This window comes from Chrysochloris asiatica, unplaced genomic scaffold, assembly GCF_000296735.1.
Source record: "Chrysochloris asiatica unplaced genomic scaffold, ChrAsi1.0 scaffold00032, whole genome shotgun sequence".
Taxonomy (NCBI): Eukaryota; Metazoa; Chordata; class Mammalia; order Afrosoricida; family Chrysochloridae; genus Chrysochloris; species Chrysochloris asiatica.
Genome location: NW_006408550.1, coordinates 21,268,972 through 21,291,734, shown reverse-complemented (window position 1 = coordinate 21,291,734; position 22,763 = coordinate 21,268,972). Strand labels below are relative to the sequence as shown.

Sequence of the window (22,763 nt, the reverse complement as noted above, 5' to 3'; positions counted from 1 at the left end):
CATGGACTTTGAGATAGACATACCTAGGTCCCAGGCCAGCCCCTGACATGTACAAGATATCTTACACAAGTGATTTAACTTCTCCAGGTTTTCTCCATCTAAAATGTTGTTGCTAAGTGCCATGGAGTCGGTTCCAATTCATATGGAGCCTGTACTGGGTTTCCAAGGAGAGGCTGGTGGGTTTGAGACATCAACATTTCAACTAGAAGTCTAGCGCTTAACCTCCAGCACCACATCAAGACTCTTCATCCAGAATGTTAAGTGGTGTTGAGTCTGTACCAACTCATAGTGGTTCTCTATAGCTCTGCTAGCGTAGTGGTTACAAATTGGGCTGTGAATTAAAGTCAGCAGTTTGAAACTACCAGCTGTTTCACAGGAGAAAGATGAGGCTTTCTGCTCCTGTAAAGATTTATAGTCTCAGAAACCTTGTACAGGGTTGCTATGAGTCGGAACCAACCTCATGGTACATAACCACCACCACCATAGGGTCTCCAAGGAACAGTAAGTGGGTTTGAACATCCTGCCTATCAGTTAGCAGTCCAGTGCTTATCCTACAGTGCCATAGCAGGACTCCTCAGATAGAATATGTTGTTGTTGTTGTTAAGTGCCATCAAGTCAGTTCTGACCATTAGCGACCCTGTATAGGGCTTCCTTGGAGCAGCTGGTGAGCTTGAACTGCCCACCTTGCAGTTCAAATGGCTTTACAGTCTGGCGCATTAACCCACAGCACCACACCAGGACTAGAATATAGAGGTCATAATACTTTATAGCACAGTGTTCTCAGCCATTGTACTAAAGACATGTACACCATATAATTCTTTGCTGCAAGGAGCTGTCCTGTGCATTGTGGGATGTTTACCAGAAACCCTGAGCTGTAATGACACCAAAAATCTTTCCAGCCATAGTTAATGGTTCCTTAAGTGCAAAATTGCCCCCAATTGAGAGCCACTGCTTTATAGGATTGGTAAACTGTTTAAATTAAATTATGTATGTTAATAGGCTAGCCCACAGACTCAGGGCAACCATATAGGGTAGCTTAGAACTGCACCATAGGGTTTCCAAGGCTGTAAATCTTTGAATTAGCTGATCTTTTGGTTAGCAGCATAGTCTTTAAGCCCTGCACCATCAGAGAGCTTGATGAGTTGGAATCAACAGCCACAGACAATAATCTAGTACATTTTGACATATAACAAGTACACAATAAATTCATTAAATTTATTTATACATTTATATCATCAGTACTAACAACTACATTTTGCTGTCCATCACGCATGTGTCAAGTTTGCTATACTGTGATGGCTTGCGCGTTCCTGTCATTCTGGAAGCTATGTCACTGGTATTTTAAATAACAGCAGGGTCTCCCAGGGTAAACGGGTTTCTAAGTCTCAGACTAAGACAGACTTTGAAGAAGGAGAGGCACTGAAAGTCTTAGGAATAGCTGTGGAACACTGTCAGATAGCACTGTGCTGGTAGTGGTGGTGATGTGCCATGGAGTCGGTTCCGACTCATAGCAACCCCGTACAGGGTTTCCGAGGCTGTAAACCTTTACGGGAGCAGAAAGCCTCATCTTTCTCCCACAGAACAGCTGGTAGTTTCAAACTGCTGACCTTGAGGTTCACAGCCCAATTTGTAACCACTATGCTACCAGAGCTCCTGAATACTGAAACATGATGAATGGCACCAGAATATTGTGTGGATTGACGCAGTAGCAGCAGCAATGGGCTGAAGTATAACAAGGATTGTGAGGTGGGTACAGAGCTGGGGAGTATGTTGTGCTGTTGTGTATAGGGTTGTTGTGACTTCAAACCAACTTGATGGCATCTAACATTTTGACGTGTGAAATCAAAGAATGAGAAATCACAGAGAATGAAAGATGCTTATCAGGGAAAGGTTAGCAATCATTCAGAAAGAAAACAATTGGATGTTTGAGTAGAATTCGGTGCCTTTGTGGGAATAGATAAATGAGGTGGTGGTGGTGGTTGTGTGCCGTCAACTCACAGAGACCCTATATTTCTGGACAGCACTTAACAACAACAACAACAACAATGTTTTCAAATAGTGTAGGGTTGCCAGATTAAACAAATAAAAGCAGAGGACAGACATTAACATGAACAGTGAAAATTTTTAATGTAAATATAGCTCAAAAATTACATGGACACAATAATTCAGAGCCCAAACTCTAGAGCCAAAGTCTTATGCAAGACAGAATCAGGGCTTCTATTTTTTACCTGTGTGACCATAGGCAAGTAAATTATTTCCCTCTCTTTTGGTCAGTTCCTACTCGTCTGTCAGTTTTTCAGACTGTAGTGACATGCATGTTGCTGTCATTCCGGAAGCTATGCCACAGGTATATTAAATACCAGCAGGCTCACCATTGTGGACAGGTTTCAGGTGAGCTTCCAGACTAAGACAGATGAGGAAGAGAGAGAGACAGAATATTTGTGAATGTTTAGCTACTGAAAACCTATGAACAGCAGCAGACCACTGTGAGATATAATGCTGAAAGATGAAAACTTGATGAAGAGCACCAGAATACTGTCAGATATAGTGCCAGAAATGAGCCCCTCAGGTTGGCAGGAACTCAAAATGCGACTGGGGAAGAGCTGTCTCCTCAAAGAGCTGACCATGATGACATGAATGAAGTAAAGCTTTCAGGACCTTCATTCATTGATGGGGCATAACTCTAAATGAGGAGAGACCATTGTAAACACCCACTTATAATCAGATCATGGAATGTATGAAGTATGAGTCTAGGAAAATTGGAAGATGTCAAAAATGGAAGGGACCGCATTAACATTGATATCCTAGGCATTAGTGAGCTGAAATGGACTGGGATTGGTGATTTTGAATCTGACAATCACATGGTTTACTATGCTGGAAACAACAGATTGAAGCAGAATGGCATCACATTTATCATGAAACAAAACATTTAAAAATATATCTTGGAGTATAATGCTGTCTGTCATAGGATAATTAATTCCCTACAAAGAAGACCAGTTAATACCCCTATCATTCAAATTTATACACCAATCACTAAGTCAGTGGTGATGAAATAGAAAAATTCTATGAACTTCTTCAGTCTGAAATTGATCAAACATGCAAACAAGAAGCATGTTTTTACTGGTGATTGGAATACGAAGGTAAAAGAGGAAGGGCTGCTAGTTGGAAAATGTGGACTTGGTGATAGAACAGCTACCCGGCCAGCTAACCGGAAGATATCCGTATCTGTGCCCATTCCAAAGAGAGGTGACCCAACAGAATGCGGAAAATCTTCTAACAATATCATTAATATCATATGCAAGTAAAATGGTGCTGAAGATAATTCAAAGACTACTGTAACAGTACATTGACAGGGAATTGCCAGAAACTCACACAGGATTCAGACAAGGACGAGGAATGAAGGATATAACTGCTGATTTCACATATGTCTTGGCTCAAAGCACAGAATACCAGAAAGATGTTTATCTGTGCTTTATTGACTATGCAAAGCTTTGGTCTGTGTGGAACGTGACAAGCTATGGATAACTTTACAAAGAATGGGCATTCCAGAACACTTAATGTGCTCATGAGGAATCTGTAAAAGACCAAAAGGCAGTCATTTGAACAGAACAAGGGTATATTGAAAGGTTTAAAATCAGAACAGATGTGCACCAGTGTTGTATTCTTTCACCATATTCAATCTGTATGCTAAGCATGTAATCTGAGAAACTGGATTCTATGAACCACCCACCTTTTGGGGCAAACCAACTTTGCAGTCCAGTGCATTAGCCCACAGCACCATAGACTCCTTCAATACTGTAACCTGAAGTTTGAATTTTTTCCTTCAATTCTTGAGAAATGCTGAGTGTGTTCTTCCCTTTGGTTTTCTAACTCCAGGTCCTTTCATATTTCATAACACTTCATTTTGTCTTCTCAAGCTGCCCTTTGAAATTTTCTGTTCAATTCTTTCACTTCCTCATTTATTTCAGTAGTTTTAGCTTTGCTGTGTTCTAGAACAAATTTCAGAGTTTCTTTTGACATCCATTTTGGTCCTTTCTTTCCTACTTGTCTTTTTATTGATCTTTTGTTCTCTTCATGTATGATGTTCTTGATATCATCTCTACTGGTAACTTGATAACAACTCTACTTGTCTTCAGTCAATAGTGTCTCATGTATCAAATCTATTCTTTTTATACGGTCTCTAAATTCAGGTTAAGGAAGGGAGCCTAGGGGATACTCTTAGAAAGAGTTACTAGGAAAGCAAAGAATTTGTTTTAAAGACTAGAGATCTCTTTAGTTCTCTACTGTACCCTCAGCATCTGGTCCAGGGCCTGGGACATACACAGTAAACACTGAGTAAATGTTCATTGAGTGGATTCTCAGTGACGGATGATTCCTAAGAACTGTAGCTTTATAGCTTTCTGTGAGAATCCCCCTGAGCAGAGATGATGGGCTCAGCTGAGGCCCTCATGTGGTCCAGCCACCAACACCTGCTACTTGACCTCTCCAAGTCTTCCTGAGACAGGAAGCCTAGGGGGCCATGGAGGATGCAAACAGCAATTCATGCCCATTTAACAGTCTGCTTACCGTAAACAGACCACTATAAAATGTCTGCATTTTACTTCTTTGTACCATCTAACTGGTTTTACCCACCTTGAAGAATGACCCTTTCTTGGGGTAGAGGATAAAGTCAGGCCCTGAGCAGGACTAGAACCAGAGTACTGAAGAACCACACATGTGAGACATCCCATAATATGTCTTCTCTGCTTCCACCAGAGGCCTTTGGGGTAGAATCTGTCTTGAAGAAACGTACATGCACCCAATTAACACGCCATTTCATGGGAAATCCTCGTCTATCCCTATGAATAAATATGATGCCTTTTACCCAACAAACACTATTCCCTGCCTATCCCTATGAATAAGCGTAATGCCTTTTCCCCACACAGATCTTTAAACCCAGCAAAGCTTTTGTTCATGGAGATGGGACTCAGTGTTGCATTAAGCCTTCCCTGTCTCCACTTGCAAGTTGTTTTTTGATAATAAACCTTTGCTCTTACGGAAACCCTGTCTTATCTGACTCCTTTTAATCAGAAGTAGTAACAAGGTAGTATTTATTCAAGGTCATGTTTTGATTCTTGTGGATTTGTTTTAATTTTCTTCAACTTCAGCCTGAACTCGGAGATGAGTAATTGGTGGTCTGTTCCACAGTCAAACTCTAGCCTTGTTTTGGTTGATGATACTGAGCTTCTCCATCATTTCTTCCCACAGAGGTAACCTATTTGATTTCTGTGTAGTCCATCTGGTGAGGTTCATGTGTATGGTTACCATGTATGTTGTTGAAAAAAGGTATTTGCAATAAATAGGTCAATGATCTTTCAAAATTATGTCATTCTATCTCCAGCATCATTTCTTGAATCAAGGCCACATTTCCCGAGTACTTATCCTTCCTCTTTGTTTCCAACTTTCCCATTCCTAGCAACAGTAATTGTCAATGCATCTTGATAGCATGATTGATCAATTTTATACTGAAGAAGTTGGCAGAATTTTTCAATTTCATCATCCTTGGCTTTAGTTGTTTGTGGATAAATCTGAATAATAGTGGTAGTAACAGGTTTTCCTAGTTGTTGCTAAGTGCCTTCAAGTCAGGTGCGACTCATAGCGACCCTGTATAGAATTTCCAAGGAGTGGCTGGTGAGTTTGAACTGCCAACCTTGCAGCTCAAACCAACCTTGTGGTCCGGTGCTTATCCTACAGTGCCACACCAGGACTTGTATATTACCCTATCACAACAGCATTGTGCATCAACATAGATCTTAAAGTATTCTATTTAATGATGAATGTGACACCATTCCTCTTCAATTTGTCATTACCAGCAGTGTAAACCATATGATTGTCTGATTTAAAATGGACATTATCAGTCCATTCCAGCTCACTAATGCCTTGGATATCAATATGCATTCTCTTTCATTTTTGACAACTTCCTATTTTCCTGAATTCGTACCTCACACATTTCATATTCTGATTATTAATGAATGACAGCAGCTGTGTCTTCTCATTTTGAGTTCCCATCAGCAAATGAAAGCCCTGAAAGCTTTGCCCCATCTATGTCATTAATGCCAACTCTACTTTTAGGAGGCAACTTTTTCCCAGTCATATTTTGAGCACCTTCCAACATGAGGGGCTCATTTTCTAGAACTGTATCAGACAATGCTCCACTGCTATTCATAAGGTTTTCAGTGGTTGACCATTCAGAACTGGTACACATCTCCTTCTTCCTAGTCTGTCTACTGAAATCTTTCCATAAAGGGAGACCCTGCTGATACTGAAAATACTGCTGGCATAGCTTTTAACATCACAGCAACATACAAGCCACCAAAGTATGACAAATTGGCAGATGAGTTGTAGAATTATCTTCTTATTAAGTTCGATTCATTCCTTCTGTATAATTCTCCAAGTAGACAAGCATACCACTTATAAATGAATATATTTTCCCTCTTCGTCTCTTCTATATATTAAAACAACAGAGTGTGTGGTTAGGTGCCATTGTCCTGGCCCTAACTTATAATGACCCCATATGTAACAGAACAAAATGGTACCTGTTTCTGTACTGGGCATCTCTGAGCTCATTGTTGCAGCCTCTGTAGCAATCCATCTCATTTAGAGTCTGCCTCTTCTCTGGTGGTTCTCTACTTTCCCAAGTGTACTGTGTTGAATTGTGTCACCCCAAAACATGTGTTGTAAATCGTAACCCTAAACTTGTGGTATGAATCCCATTTAGAAATGGGGGTTTATTTGTTATTAGGTTAATGAGACAGTATTTGTATAAAGTGCATCTTAAATCAATCCCTTCTAAGACATAAGAGACTAAACAAGCCCATGAGCGATCAGAGAGGAGGGAAGAGAGACTCCGAGCCTCATGAAGAATGTCCAGTAGCAGAAATTCAGAAGAGACAAGGCCCTTCCTACAAAACTGATAAGATAGAAGAAAACTTTCCCCAGACCCAGCACCGTGCATTCAGACGTCTTCCTAAACATAAGAAACGAAATGCCTGCTCGTTAATCCCTCCCATTTGTGGTGTATCTGTGATAGCAGCACTGGATAACTAAGAGAGCAAGCATGAGGTCCTTCTCCAGGGATTGGTCCCTCCTGGTGCTATGTCCAAAGTTGTTGTTGTGGCTATGTGCCGTGGAGTCGGTTCCGACTCATAGCGACCCTGTACAGGGTTTCCGAGGCTGTAAATCTTTACGGGAGCAGAAAGCCTCATCTTTCTCCCGCAGAACAGCTGGCAGTTTCGAACTACTGACCTTGCAGTTCGCAGCCCGATTCTTAACCACTACGCTAACAGAGCTAAGCAACGCAAAGTCTTGCCATTCTCATTTCTAAGGAACATGGTAGCTGTGCTTCTGGGAACGAACTTTTTGTTTGTTCTTCTGGCACTCCATAGTATTTTTAATACTCTTTGACAATACCATTCTGCTTGCAGAAAGACTAGAGTTCTAAAGGTTCCAGTCAGGGGTGAAAAAAAAAAACAAACCAAAGAGGCTTTTATTAAGACTATAAAGTGGTTCCTAGAATATTTCACCATATATGTTGGATTGTAACACAGAACTCACCAGAAAAGAACTTGTAATCTCTAAGGAAAGATACTGTCTCTAAGGAAAGATACTGATAAAGAGGTACATTGGTGAACACAATGAATCATTTGCACTTGTAATTAATTTGCTTACAGCTTATTTATTTCATGAACCTTCTCTCCCTTAGGCAACAACAGACACTGCTTCTCAATAGTTAGCTTTCATGATTTAGATTTTTTTATTATTATTTAAACAAGCAAGTGATGGGGACAGGATTTTTGGTCTTTAAATAACAGGAAAATCAAAAGAAAATGTTAAGGAGATATTTATAGAAAACACAAGCATGTATACTGGGGATTCTTCTGCTTAAAGGTGATGTATGTTTATTGTTTTATAATATTTATAGTAAAAATGGAAAACATGGTAGTTCTGCAGGATAAGCATTGGCTTGAAAACCATAAAGTCAGTGGTTCAAGACCACCAGTCATTCCTGTAAGAAGACTCTTCCTGCTCCTGCCAAATATTAACAGCCTTGTAAACCATATACAGGGTTGCTAGGAGTTGGAACCAACTCAACGGCACCTAACAACAACAGTAAGAATAGGATTTATTTCATGGATAAGGTAAATCAATGAAGAATTGCTATTTGGTTTTAGAACAGATGTACAGATACACACACAAAGGCTTTATATGATTATGTCATGTACTGCCAATGCTAATACGAAAATGAGTTCACAAGTCTTTGACAAAGAAATTATTTGAAAGCCAGCTTTATTGTTTTCTGTGGTTCAAAGGATCTATTATTTTCCCCTTTGAGATAACAGAAAAACCAAGTGCACTGCCATCGAGTTGATTCCAAGTCACACCAACCTATATGGGGTTTCTGAGACCATAAATCTTTATGAATGCAGGTAAGCTCATATTTCTCCCTTGGAGCTGCTGGTCAGTTTGAACTGCAGACTTTGTGGTAGTTCAGTGCTTATCCTACAGAGCCACCAGGACCCCTTCTCTGTTGAGCTATGGGCTGCTAAAAATGATCTCAAACTTGAAATTGCTCTTAAAATTTACTGATACCTTTCCTTTAAATGCGTAACTCTGAAATCATCTTACTTTTATTTTTTTTAAAAATTAGATTAATTTAGAATAAAATTCTATGTCCCTTAGACGAAAAAAAAAAAACAAGAGGCAAGCATATTGAATCAGGGGGATAATCAAATTTCTATGCATAATTCTAAGAATCAAATAAGAGGTAAGAGTTTATTCCAATCATTCCTTAATTGAGGACATGAAGGTAGTAAGAGAAGAATGCTGAAGCAGAATTCAATGAGAAATAATTGAACTACCATGAAACTTTGTCCTTGAAGGTCTCTCAACAGGAGTACAAAAAGTTATATTATTTCAAATGTAGAGTTCACAGCAACAAGGTTGTTAGAGGAATCCAATAGCAACAGCTCATGCCCCAGTATAGTTTACAAAAAAGAAAAGAAAAAATCTAAAGGCTGACAAAAATAATGTGGCCCAGGTATCTGAAAGATTTACACTCTTTTACATAAATGTGTCATTTCAATCTTATAAATGTATACTAAAATTTAATAAATATACATGTAATAAATAAATCTATCCATTTATCCTTAGCTAAGCAAGCAAGATTAAAATGCATCTGTTAAAAGCTTAAAAGGCAAGTAAATCATTTAGGAAATACATTTTGTTTTTCTTTTCATTTAACACTTTTAGCCAACAAAGATACCTGCTTATTTGTAGATGCTTGTTCCTACTCATAGCAACCCTATATAGGATTTCTGAGGAGTGACTGGTGAACTTGAACCACCGACCTTGCAGTCCAGTGCATTAATCCACAGTACCACACTTAGAAATCAAAAAATCCAAAGTGTGAACAAGGTAGATCTAAACTAAAATGAATAGATCCAAATATTGTCAATATGTACAAAAGTTGCATTAGCTTAATGGGCTTTGTAGGATACACATTAGACTGTGAACCACAAGGATAGCCATTCAAGTCCACCAGATGATCCAACAGGAGAAAGATGAGGCTTCTATCTCCTGGAAAGACTTACAGCTTCAGAAACTACACAGGGTCTCTAAGAGTTGGAAAGGACTCAATAGCATTTGACAATAACAGCTGCACCTTAAAGTTAAAATAGATACATACAAATTAGCCTAAATTCTAGTTAAAGCTTTACTTACAAATCTGTTTTTATTTTCAGGTTAATTTTCTTTTGTTGGCAAAGGAAAATTATAGATTTAACATGCCAGAAATAAAAGAGATTAAGAGCTTACAACAACCCAAACAGCTAGAACTCAACTGCTTACAAAGCAAGTCTATTTTTATTACAAGAGATTAGTGTTGTTGTGGGTCATTTGCAAATCCTTTAACAGAATATGGAGATAAAGTTGAAACAGAAGCTGCTAACTCTAAAATGTTATCACTCTCCAGTGAGGCTGCAGACTGCGGAGAAGATTATAAACGACAGAAGTGGGGGAAATATGCTTGTGGTTTTAATGTTTTTGCAACTTCTTCACTTATTGGAATACATACAAAGATTTGTATGGATTGTAGCCTATAATACATGCTGCTTAGTTAGAGTTTTCACTATAATGATTGTTAAAAATAAATGTTATAACTTATTATTAAATGTTATTTAGTAGTATTGTGTTCATAATTTCTTTAAGACAATCATGCCACCATTTAATAGGTGGCACTTAACAACAACAATACTCTTATGAAATATTTGTTTCTACTCTTTTCTCATAAAGTGGTACGAACACAGGATGTGTTGGATATAGAACAGATAAACTGGAATCAGACTGTGAAGGGCATTGTGAGTCATTCTAGAGTTGTAAAGTTACAGCAATGAATAGTGATAATGGAGATGGTAAACTATCTGAGGGACATTTCCTGAGAAGAATTTTGAAACTGATTAATGGTAGCAAAGGAAGAAGAAGGGTTAGTGAAGGAAGACTCTACAGACCATGGATGGGAGGCCAATCTCCAAGACTAAGAGCACAAAATACAGAGCAGATGTGCTCTGAGTAAGCACATGACGGAAGGGATAGGATAAAGTGGGATGTAATGACTTTATTCCACCACTCGTCTGTCAGTTTGTCATACTGTGGTGACTTGTGAGTTGCTGTGATTCTGAAAGCTATTCCACACAGATATTTTAAATACCAGCAGGGTCACCCATGGTGGACAGGTTTCAGATGAGCTTCCAGACGAATACAGACTAGGAAGAAAGAGTGACGAGCTATTTTCAAATATTTAGTCACTAAAAACATTATGAATAGCAGAGAAACACTGTCAGATATAATACCAGAAAATGAGCGCCTCAGGTTGGAAGGCACTCAAAATGCGACTGGGGAAGAGCTGCCTCCTCAAAGTAGAGTTGACCATGATGATGCAAATGGAGTAAAGCCCACGGGACCTTCATTTGCTGATGGCGCACAAATCAAAATGAAGGAAAACATCCATTGAAAATTGGAACATGGGATGTACGAAGTATGAATCTGGGAAAATTAGAAGTTGTCAAAAAAAAAAAAAAAAAGGAATGCATACACATAGATATCTTAGGCATTAATGAGCTGAAATGTACTGGTATTGGCCATTTTGAATCTAATGACCACATGGTTTACAATGCCAGGAATGACAAATTGAAGAGGAATGGTGATGAATTCATTGTCAAAAAGAACATATCCAAATCAGTCATGAGGTACAATACTGTCTGTGATAGGATAATATCCATGTGCCTACAGGGAAGCCGAGTTAATACCACCATTATTCAAACTTACACACCAACCACTAAAGCCAGTGAGGACAAAATAGAAGAATTCTACCAATTTCTTCAATCTGAAATTGATCAAACATGCACTCAAGATGAATTGATCTTTACTGGTGATTGGAATGCAAAGGTTGGGAGCAAAGAGGAAGGATCAGTGATTGGAAAATATGGCCTTGGTGATAGAAATGATGCTGGAGATCGCATGATAGAATTCTACAAAACCAATGATTTGTTCATTTCAAATATGTTCTTTAGACAGCATAAAAGATGACTATACACATGGACATCACCAGATGGAATACATAGAAATCAAATTGACTACATCTGCGGAGAGAAACAAAGGAAAATTCCATATCATCAGTACAAACAAGGCCATGGGCAGACTGTGAAACAGACCATAAATTACTCGTATGCAAATTCAAACTGAAGCTGAAAAAAATGAAAACAAGTCCACAAGAGCCAAAATATAACCTTGAATATATCCCACCTGAATTTAGAGATCATCTGAAGAACAGACTTGATACATTAAACACTAAAGACAGAAGACCAGAAGAGTTGTGGGATGACATCAAGAACATCATTCATGAAGAAAGCAAATAGTTATTAAGAAGACAAGAAAGAAGGAAAAGGTCAAAATGGATGTCAGAAGACACACTGGCACTTGCTCTCCAGCGTAGAGATGCTAAAGCAAATGGAAGAAATGAGGAGGTCCCAGAGCTGAACAGAAAATTTCAAAAATCAGCTCAAAAAGATAAAGCCAAATACTAAAACAAAATGTGCAAAGATCTGGAATCAGAAAACCAAAAAGGAAGAACATGCTCAGCATTTCTCAAGCTGGGGGAACTGAAGAAAAAATTCAAGCCTCGACTTTTGTTATTGAAAGATTCTCTGGGCAAATTATTGAATGATGAAGAAAACATCAAGAGAAGATGGAAGGAATACACAGAGTCACTGTACCAAAAGGAAATGGTTAATGTTCAACCATTTCAAAAGGTAGCCAATGATACTGAAGGAGGAAGTCCAAGGTGCAATGAAGGAATTGGCAAAGAACAAGGCACCAGGAATTGATGGAATAAAAATTGAAATCTTTCAAGAAAGTGAGGCAGCACAGGAGGCACTCACTTATCTCTGCCAAGAAATTTGGAAGACAACTATCTAGCCGACTGATTGGAAGAGATCCATATTTGTGCCCATTCCAAAGAGAGGTGACCCAATGGAATACAGAAATCATCAAACAATCTCTTTAATATCCCATGCGAGTAAAGTTTTGCCACCGGTAATACAGAAATGGCTACAATCATACATTGACAGAGAACTTCCAGAGGTTCAAGTCGGGTTCAGAAGAGGTCGTGGAATGAGGGATATCATTGCTGATGTCTAGTGGATCTTGGCTGAAAGCAGAGAATATCAGAAAGATGTTTACTATGCTTTATTGAGTATGCAAAGGCTTTCGATTGTGTGGGTCATGACAAGCTATGGGCAACATTGTGAAGTATGAGTATTCCGGAACACTTAATTGTGCTCAGTACCTGGACCAAGAAGCAGTTCTTCAAACAGAATATGGAACACTGAATGGTTTAAAAGTTAAAAAGGTGTGTGACAAGGTTGCAGTCTTTCACCATACTTATTCAAACTGTATGATGAGCAAATCATCCTAGAAACTAGGTTATATGAAGAGAGACGTGGTATCATGATTGGAGAAAGACTCATTAACCACCTGTGATATGCAGATGATACAACCTTGCTTGCTGAAAGTGAAGAGGACTTAAAACATTTGCCGATAAAGATCAAAGAACACAGCCTTCAGTATGGATTACATCTCAATGTCAAGAAAACAAAAATCCTCACCACTGGACAAATAAACAACATTCTTATCAACAGAGAAAGATAGAAGTTGTCAAGGACTTCATTCTTCTTGGATCAACTATCAACACTCACGGAAGCAGCAGTCAAGAAAACAAATGACGTATTTATTGTATTAGGCAAATCTGCTGCATAGGACCTTTTTAAAGTGTTGAAGAGCAAAGATATCAACTTGAGAACTAAGGTGCGCCTGACCCAAGCCATGGTATTATCAATAACCTAATATGCATGTGAAAGCTGGACAATAAATAAGGAAGACTGTAGAAGAATTTATGCCTTTGAGTTATGGTGTTTGAGGAGAATATTGAAAGTGCCATGGGCTGCCAAAAGAACCAATAGATCCATTTTGGAAGAAGTACAACCAGAGTTCTCCTTGCAGGCTAAGATGGTCAAAATTCATCTCTCATACTTCAGACATATTGTCAAGAGGGACCAGTCACTGGAGAAGGATATCATGTTTGGTAAGGTGGAGGATCAGAGAAAAAGAGGAAAACCCTCAATGACATGGATTGGCCAAGTGGCAGCATCGATGGACTCAAGCGTGGCAACAGAAGTGAGTTTGGCCAGGATCGAGCAGTGATTCATTCTGCTGTACATAAGGTCGCTGTGTGTTGGTACCTACTAGATGGCACCTAACAACAACAACGACTTTATTTGTGGAAATGTTGAGTTGTTTCCAGAAACCATTGTTATGAAAGAGACTTTTCCTTGTTCTTTCTGATGGTTAGAATGGAAGTATTGTGTGGCACTGTAGAATAAGCATTCAGCCACAAGGTCTGTGATTCAAACCCACCGGTCTCTCCTTGGAAACTCCATACAGGGTTTCTATGAGTCTAAACTAACTGAACAGGAAGTCACAACAACAACAGCAATGGAACATGCAGATGCAAACAGCTGATGGTGTGCAATGAGATCTGAATTTGCAATGATAACAATCACAAGAATTTTTCTTTATTGCCAGATTCTGGGCTAAATACTTTACACACTGTGGCATGAACTGCTAGCTGTTTCTAAACAATTGGTTCTCCCTCAGCAACCATAATCCCTTTCATCTACAGGAACGGGACCCCTGATTTATGGCTGGGGTGGAGCTGCAGGATAATGTGCTAGAGCTCAAGGTCACTTTGAACTGTAGGATCGGCCCCTCAAACCCAACAAGCACTTCTTGGAAATCCTATACAGGGTCACTATGGATCAGAACCTACTCAATGGCATTTAACAACATACAGCCACCTGTAATAAAGACAATGTTTCCCAAACCTCCTATGTGCTAGATTTGGGCATACAAAAGCACTCAAACCAATGGGGGAAAGTGAAAATGAAACTTTCACAAGATGTTCTTAAGAAAAAGCCTTTTCCTTGTCCTTTCTGGTGGCTAGATGTAGACTGTGGCTGGATGACTAGAAAGATGGAACTTCCATAAATCATATACAATAAGCAACCAGCTTAGAACAAAGTCTGGAGTCCAGGAACTGTGGAGCATTACACCAGCCCCAGATACCTCGTAGAACTTACTCAGGAGAGAGAAATAATTTGCTCTTCTTTAGTATATTGATACTTGGATCTTCTTTTAAAATAAAACTAAATCATAACTAAGATACATACATTATCTCATCCAGACTTCATTACAGCGCTTGAAGTGGCCATTATCAATATTTCTATTTTGGAAATGAGAAATGAGGCTAAGAGAAACTAGGAGAGAGTTTTGCCCAAAGCCAACCAAACACGAAATAGTAGAGCTAGGATTTGAAACCAGTCGTGGTGTCATGCAGTGGGATAAAGCATTGGACTTCAAGGTCCGTTTGAACCACAAGGTCAGTGGTTAAAACTCACTAGCTCCTCCTACACAGGGTTGTTATGAGTCTAACAACAACAAATCTGATGGCAGGAGTCCTGGTGTGGTGTCGTAGAATAAGCACCTCAAGGATGGCCATTCACATCCACCAGCAGCTCCTCAAAAAACCTTTACAGGGTCACTACGAGTCGAAGCCAACTCAACAACATGTAACAACAACAACAATCTGATGACAAAGAATCCTGGAGGCACAATGGTTAAGTGCTCACCTTCTAAATAAAGATGGTCAGTTTGAGCCCATTCCTTGGAAGAAAGATTGGGCAGGCTGCTTCCATAAGGACCGTAGCCTTGGCAACCCTAAGGGGCAGTCCTACTCTGTCCTGTAGAATTGATGAGTCCGAATCAACTCCACAGCAACGGGTTTGGTTTTGTTAACAAGATGGTTTACCATCATTACCACTAAACTTAAGGAGCTCTTGTAGCATAGTGATTATGAATCGGGCTGTGAACCACAAGGTCAGCAGTTCAAAACTACCAGCTGCTCTGTGGGAGAAAGATGAGGCTTATGTTCCCATAAAGATTTACAGTCTTGGAAACCCTGTTCAGGGTCGCAATGGGTCGGAACCGACTCGATGGCACTTAACAACAACACCACCACTAAACTTAAGGAAACTAATCCTCTAACCATTCTAACATCACCCCACAAGGATGAAAATCAGATTTTTCTTTAATGTTTCAGTATAAAATACACAGAGAAAAACTGCACAGTCTTATTTTTAAATGAGGAGCCTATCCAATCAAAAGCCTTATGTTTGCTTTTATATTCTTCCTGAGGTTTCATGTGCTCACTTTCTCTTGTCCGGAGATAAAGGTGATGTAGGCACCATTCTTTCTGTATTTATTTTACGACCCAGAAACTCATTATTAAAGTACTCCAGAGACTTCACTTTACCAGACTAAATCATCTTAGGTCCTTAGCCTGTTAAACAGTCTTAATTTCCAACCTTTTGAATTACTTCCACTGTAAATCTGTGAACACTCTTTATTTAATATATCTTAAGCTTTTACCCAAGTTTGTGGTTGTAAATTTAGCGACATATGTAGCTTGAGAAGGACTTTTTCACAGCACCTCCTTTGTACCAGGTCAGGGTTCACGCATTAGCCCACCCACCATATACAAGTAGATTTCAATGCTTGGTGAGTTGAGAGTGACTTTCTTTTTCAAAGACAAAGAGATCTTTGTGTTATTGCTGAAAGGCCACATGAATAACTTGAAAACAAAGGATTTGTCAATGACAATCTGTTCTTTATGTTTTCAGATTTTGTGGTTAGCTAACCATAATCCACTGAAATTCATCTGGGAACAAGAAGGGCATGGGAAAGAGCAGTTGTTTCCTTTCTGGGACAGACCCAGTGGATCAGCAGGCAGGGAGAGGTGTACCATCTGAGAGAGGTAAACTCAGAGCAGCAAAACTCCCATGGTCAGATATGAGGGGGGAGGCCAGGGACTAGAGCTGCTATCACACATGTTCATCTGGGGGCAAAGTGCTTAGATTAAAAAAGGCATCTACTCCACAGTGGGATTCTAAAGGGAGTTAAAAAACCCATTTGCCATAGGGTTGAATACAATTTATGGTAATCCCAGGGGGTTTGGAATAGAACTATACCTCATAGGGTGTTCAATGGTTGATTTTTCCAAAGTAGATAACCAGGACTTTCCTCTAAAGTGTCTTTGGGTAAGCAGCCACACCTGTTCACTGTTTGCACCACCCAGAGACTCCTGCTGGTTTGTTTTTGTTGTTAAGTGCAGTCAAGTCATTCCAACTCATAAGCGATCTTTGTACACCAGAAGGAAACACCACCTGGCCCTCTGCCATCCTCACCATTGCTGCTAGGCTTGAGCCCATTGTTGCTGCCACTGTGCCAATTCATCTTGTTGGGGGTTTCCACCTTTTTTGCTATCCCTCTGCTTTACCAAGCACAATGTCCTTTTCCAAGGACTAGTCCCTCCTGATAATATGTCCGAAGTATGAAAGACGAAGTCTGGCCATCTTGGCATCTAAGGAACATTCTAGTTGTACTCCTTCCAAAACAGATTTGTTTCTTCTGGCAGTCCATGGTACCTTTAAGTCCTCTCCAACATCAGAACTCAAATGCATCAATTCTTCTATGGCATTTCTTATTCATGGCTCAATTTTCACATACTTATGAGGCTTTAAGGAGCTCTGGTAGTGTAGTGGTTACAAATCGGGCTGCGAACCTTAAGGTCAGCAGTTCGAAACTACCAGCTGCTGCATGGGAGAAAGATAAGGCTTTCTACTCATGTAAAGATTTACAGCCTCGGAAACCCTGTACAAGGTCACTATGGGTCAGAACCAACTCGATGGCACTTAACAACAACAACAACAACAACATGAGGCTATTGAAAATACCATGACTTGAGTCAGGCACACCTTAGTCCTCAAGCTGACGTCTTTCCTTTTGTACACTTTAAAGAAGCCTTGTGTAGCATGTTTACCTAATGCAATACATCATTTGATTTTGTGACTGTGACTTTCATGAGTGTTGATGGTTGGTGCAAGGAAAATGAAATATTTGACAACTTCAATCTTTTATCCATTTATCACAATGTTATTTATTGGTATAGTTGTGAGGATTTGCATTTTCTTTATATTGAGGTTCAACCCATACTGAAGGCTGTGGCCTTTGATCTTCATCAGTATTTTAAGTCCTCCTGGCTTTCAGCAAACAAAGGTGTATCATCTGCATATCCCAGGTTGTTAATTAGTCTTCTTCCCATCCTGATGCCATGTTCTTCTTCATATAATCAAGCTTCTTGGATTGTTTGTATACAAATTGAGTAAATATGTGAATGAATACAACCCTGGCCCACACCATTCCTAATTTTTAACCATTCAATGTTCCCTTGTTCTGTCTAAACTATTAGCCTCTTGGTCTAAGTACAAGTTCCTCATGAGCACAATTAAGTCTTCTGGAATACTCATTTTCCACAATGTTGCCAATAGCTTGTCATGGTCCATACAATCGAAAGTCTCTGTGTAGTCAATAGAGCACAGGTAAACATCTTTATGGTATTCTCTGCTGTCAGTCAAGATATATTTGACATTAGCAATGATATCCCTCGTTCCATGTCCTCTTCTGAATCCGGCTTGAACCTCTGGAAGTTCTATGTCAATGTGTGATTGCAATCATTTTTTTATTATCTTTAGCAAAATTTTACTTGCATGTGATATATATGATATTGTCTGATGATTTTCCCATTCCACTGGGTCACCTCTCTTTGGAATGGGCACAAATATGGATCTCTTCCAGTCAGTTGGCCAGGTAGTTGTCTTCCACATTTCTTGGCATAGATGAGTGAGTGCCTCCACTGCTTCATTAGTTTATTGAAAGATTTCAATATGTAGTCCGTCAATTCCTGGTGCCTTGTTCTTTGCCAAGGAATTAAATGTACTTTGAACTTCTTCCTTCAGTATCAATAATATGATACCTCTTGAAATGGTTGAACATAGATCATATATTTTTAGTCCAGTGGCTTTGTATTTCTTCCATCTTCTTTGTATGCTTTCTGCATCATTCAATAATTTGCCTAGAGAATCTTTCAATAACACAGGACAAGATTTGAATTTTTTCTTCAGTTCCCCTTTTGGTTTTCTGATTCCAAGTCTTTGCACATTTCATTATAATATCTGATTTTGCCTTCCTGAGCTGAACTTTCAAATTTCCTATTTAGCTCTTTTACCTCCCATTTCTTCCATTTGCTTAGCATCTCTAAGCTAGAGGGCAAGTTTCAGAGTCACTTCTGACATCCATTTTGGTCTTTTCCTTCTTTCTTCTCTTCTTAATGACCTTTTGCTTACTTCTTATATGATGTTCATGATGTCATCCCACAACTTTTCTGGTCTTTGGTCTTTAGTGTGTAATGCATTAAATCTGTTCTTCAGACAACCTCTGAATTCAGATGGGATATATGCAAACTCATGTTGGACTTATTTTCATTTTCTTGAGCTTCAGTCTGAATTTGCATATGAGCAATTCATAGTGTGCTCCACAGTCTGCCCCTGATCTTGTTTTGACTGATAATATGGAGCTTTTCCATTTTCTCTGTACACAGATGCAATCAATTTGATTTCTGTGTATTCCATTTGGTGAGGTCCATATGTATAGTCATCTTTTATGTTGTTTAAAAAAGGTATTTGCAACCAAGAAGTCATTAGTCTTGCAAAATTCTATCATGCAATTTCCAGCATTGTTTCTATCACAATGCCATATTTTCCAACTGATCCTTCCTCTTTGTTTCCAACCTTTGCATTCCTATCACCAGTAATTATTAATACATTTTGATTGGATTTTCAATCAATTTTAGACAGAAGAAGTTGGTAGAATCACTCAATTTCATAACTGGTTTTAGTGGTTGGTGCTTAATAGTGGTATTAACTGGTCTTCCTTGTAGGTGTATGGATATAATCCTATCACAGAAAACACTGAACTGCAAGACAAATCTTGATCTGTTCTTTTTCATGATAAATGCAACACCATTCCTCTTCAATTTGTCATTTCTGGCATAGTAAACCATGTGATTATCAGATTCAAAATGGCCAATGTCAGTCCATTTCAGCTCACTAATGCCTAAGATATTGATGCTTATGCATTCTATTTCATTTTTGACAACTTCCAATTTTCCTAGATTCATGCTTTGTACATACCATGTTCTGATTATTAATGGATTCTTACAGCTATTTTTCTTCATTTTGAGTTGTGCTCCATCAGTACATGAAGGTACTGAAGGCTTAATCCATTCATGTCCTCGTGGTCAACTCTATTTTGAGAAGGCAGCTCTTCCCCAGTCAGATTTTGAGTGCCTTCCAACCTGAGGGGCTCATCTTCCAGTATTATATCTGACAATATTCTGGTGCTTTTAATCACGTTTCAATATTCAGTAGTCTGGTGCTGACAGTGTTTCACTGCTACTCATAAGGTTCTCAGAGATTAAATATGCGGAAGTGATTCATCTCTCATTCTTCCTAGTCTATCTTGGTCTGGACTCTCAGCTGAAACCGGTTTACTGTGGGTGACCCTGCTGGTGTTAAAAATAGCCATGACATAGCTTCCAGAATCACAGCAACATGCAAGTCACCACAGTACAACAAACAGACAGATGAGAGGTGGTTAAAAGAAGTAGCAGAGATAAAAAGTAAGCAGGACCTAACAACAGCTGAGTATGGAAGTTGGGACTATTAAGGAGTCAAGGTCAGTATATTGGGAGAATAGGATGGCCAAAGTAGCAACCTTCTCCAATAGAAGCCAGAGCTCTGTCCTGGGGGTAAACACACACACACACACACACACACACACACAATGCTTTTTCTTTGTCATGATATTTTTTAATCAGTTCTGTATTCACTATTTACTAATCTGCTCCTTCCTCATCAGCCCATCAGCTGCTTGAGAGTAAAGACCATGTCTGAGTGGAGGCATCTGATGTAAAACTATTTCTATGTTAAATGATAAATAAGGAAGGAATGGAAGGCATTTCTAAGAGGGAGAGATGAGCAATAAAATTAATAGCATATCATTCAAAATAATACAAGTTTGTATTTAATATGAATATAGCATACATTTATGTAAAGCAAGAGTTCCAGCAGTCATAATTGTGGAAGAAGGAAACACATCACCAACAAGACCAATCACAGAAAACATGATCATACAGGTCAGGCAAGATAATTAAACAAGAAAACTACCTAGTCACTAGGGGACAGGAGACAGAAACAGCAGCTCAGCCAGAAAGGGAATGGGTACACCCAGTACTAAGAGCTGCACCCTCACCTGAGGGACTGAGAAGTCCAGGCTATGGGCCAGCAGGATGGATTCTGTCTTCTTTCACCTCTCTTCTGGAATTTAACCGGAAGTGACTTTCTGCTCTGAGCCCGGACCTGTGAATTTCTTTCATAAAGCAAAGATGAGCATAGGAGCCGAATGGGCTGGAGGATTTCTTACAAAAGCCAATGTGGTATGTAAAAAGGAGCTTTGGATTCTAAATGAGCGACAACTCTGCCGTTAACATGGGGTGTGAAATTTGGCCAATCACATTTTCTGGTTTTACCTAGTTATATATATATAGCCCGCTGTCACAAGGAGCCCAGTGGCACTGTAAGATAAGTACTACAATGTTAACTACAAGATCCACAATTCAAATTCACAAGCTGCTTTTCAGAAGAAAGTTGATATTCCCTGCTCCCCAAAGATTTCCAGCTCCTAAAACCCTATGCAGGGGTGCTATGATTTGAAATGGATTCAGTGTCAGTGTGTTGAATTCGGTTTGATCACCAAATGGCCTAAGAGTACAATGAAATCATGCAAGAAATAATTATTAAACAATAAAATGATGGCAATCTTTCTTCCTAGTGTTTAATTGGAAACTTTACCATAAAGTCAGGCTCCAGAGCTAACTATGAGTAAGTAATTTCTCTTCACTCTGTGATACAAGGGGCAAGATCTTTTGTTATGCTGTGAATGTAGTTTTACTTGAAGTAGTCAATAAATCTCACGCTCTCTTAACTATCTCCTAACTGCCTACTTCCCTTCCTCCATAGAGGACTACCAGGATGGAAACAAAAGACTAGGGACTAGGTAGACAAACATTCACCAAGGACTCTGTCCTCTGCAATTAAGGAAGTTGGTGTTGGGTTCTTGTTTATGAATAGGCTCCTTGTACGCTGGCAATTTATGAGACCCCTCCAGAGCACCATGGCCAGAATTTATTATTTTGACCACATGATTAAACACTAACAACTGTAGCCTAAATTGTGATTTGTGTGAGAATAAGATCCATGAGGCATTTCACTTTGCATCATCAGTTCAGAGCAGAGTGCCTGGAATATAGTTGCTCAATAAATGTCAGAACTAGGGCAGGCTTCAGAACCACATGACAATTGACTTCCATGCCATAACTTGTATCATTTGGCTGAGGTCTATGTTCAACTGCTTCCCTTCATACCTATTGCCAAAGGAGATTTTGATAAATTCCCCAGAGTCTCTAGAATACAAAATGGTCTTGGTTAAATAGATGATGACAGGCAAATTTTTATATTAATTCAGTACACGAGGCAAAGCTTCTATATGTTACAGTAATCATAAATAGGGGTGTTAATACCTGAAACATCAGAATGTGGTTTTGCTTAACCTAAATATCTAGTTACATGTACTAACAGGCTATAGAAATACATGTTGAGTCCCATGCTTACTTTCCTATTATTTTACCTTTATCATCTTCTATTCTCTCATTGGTACAAGACAGCTTTTCTTCTGTGTTCTGGTGTTGTGCTATAAGATGTGCACTGGACTGCTAGCCAGCAGGTTAGCAGTTCAAACCCACCAGCCGGTCCTTGGAAACTCTACACAGGGTTGCTATGAGTTGGAACTCAGTGTACAGCACATAATAACAATAACATAAAAATAAATAGTCATTGACTAATCTGTAAAGAACTCAGAGGGGAAGATGGGATAAAATAAGTAAATTATAAAAAAGAAAGGATATAAAACACTCATGTGGATTTTAGATGAAAATAAAATGTTTGATAAGAAAAAGGAAAGATTAGAGTTGTTGGTGGCTTGTGAGTTGCTGTGATTCTGAAAGCTATGCCATCGGTATTTTAAATATCAGCAGGGTCACCCATGGAAGACAGGTTACAGATGAGCTTCCAGACAAAGACAGACTAAGAAGAAGGAGTGAC

At 39.1% G+C, this 22,763-nt stretch overlaps 1 protein-coding gene across 1 annotated transcript in view; it reads left to right on the top strand.

Annotated features, from left to right (window-relative positions):
* Positions 1-22,763, top strand: part of TMEM229A (transmembrane protein 229A) — a 111,612-nt gene that overhangs the window by 73,503 nt on the left and 15,346 nt on the right. The window contains exon 2 of the mRNA XM_006859368.1: positions 10,330-10,394. Coding sequence (XP_006859430.1) covers positions 10,330-10,394 — 65 coding nt within the window. The remainder of the gene's footprint in view (positions 1-10,329; positions 10,395-22,763) is intronic.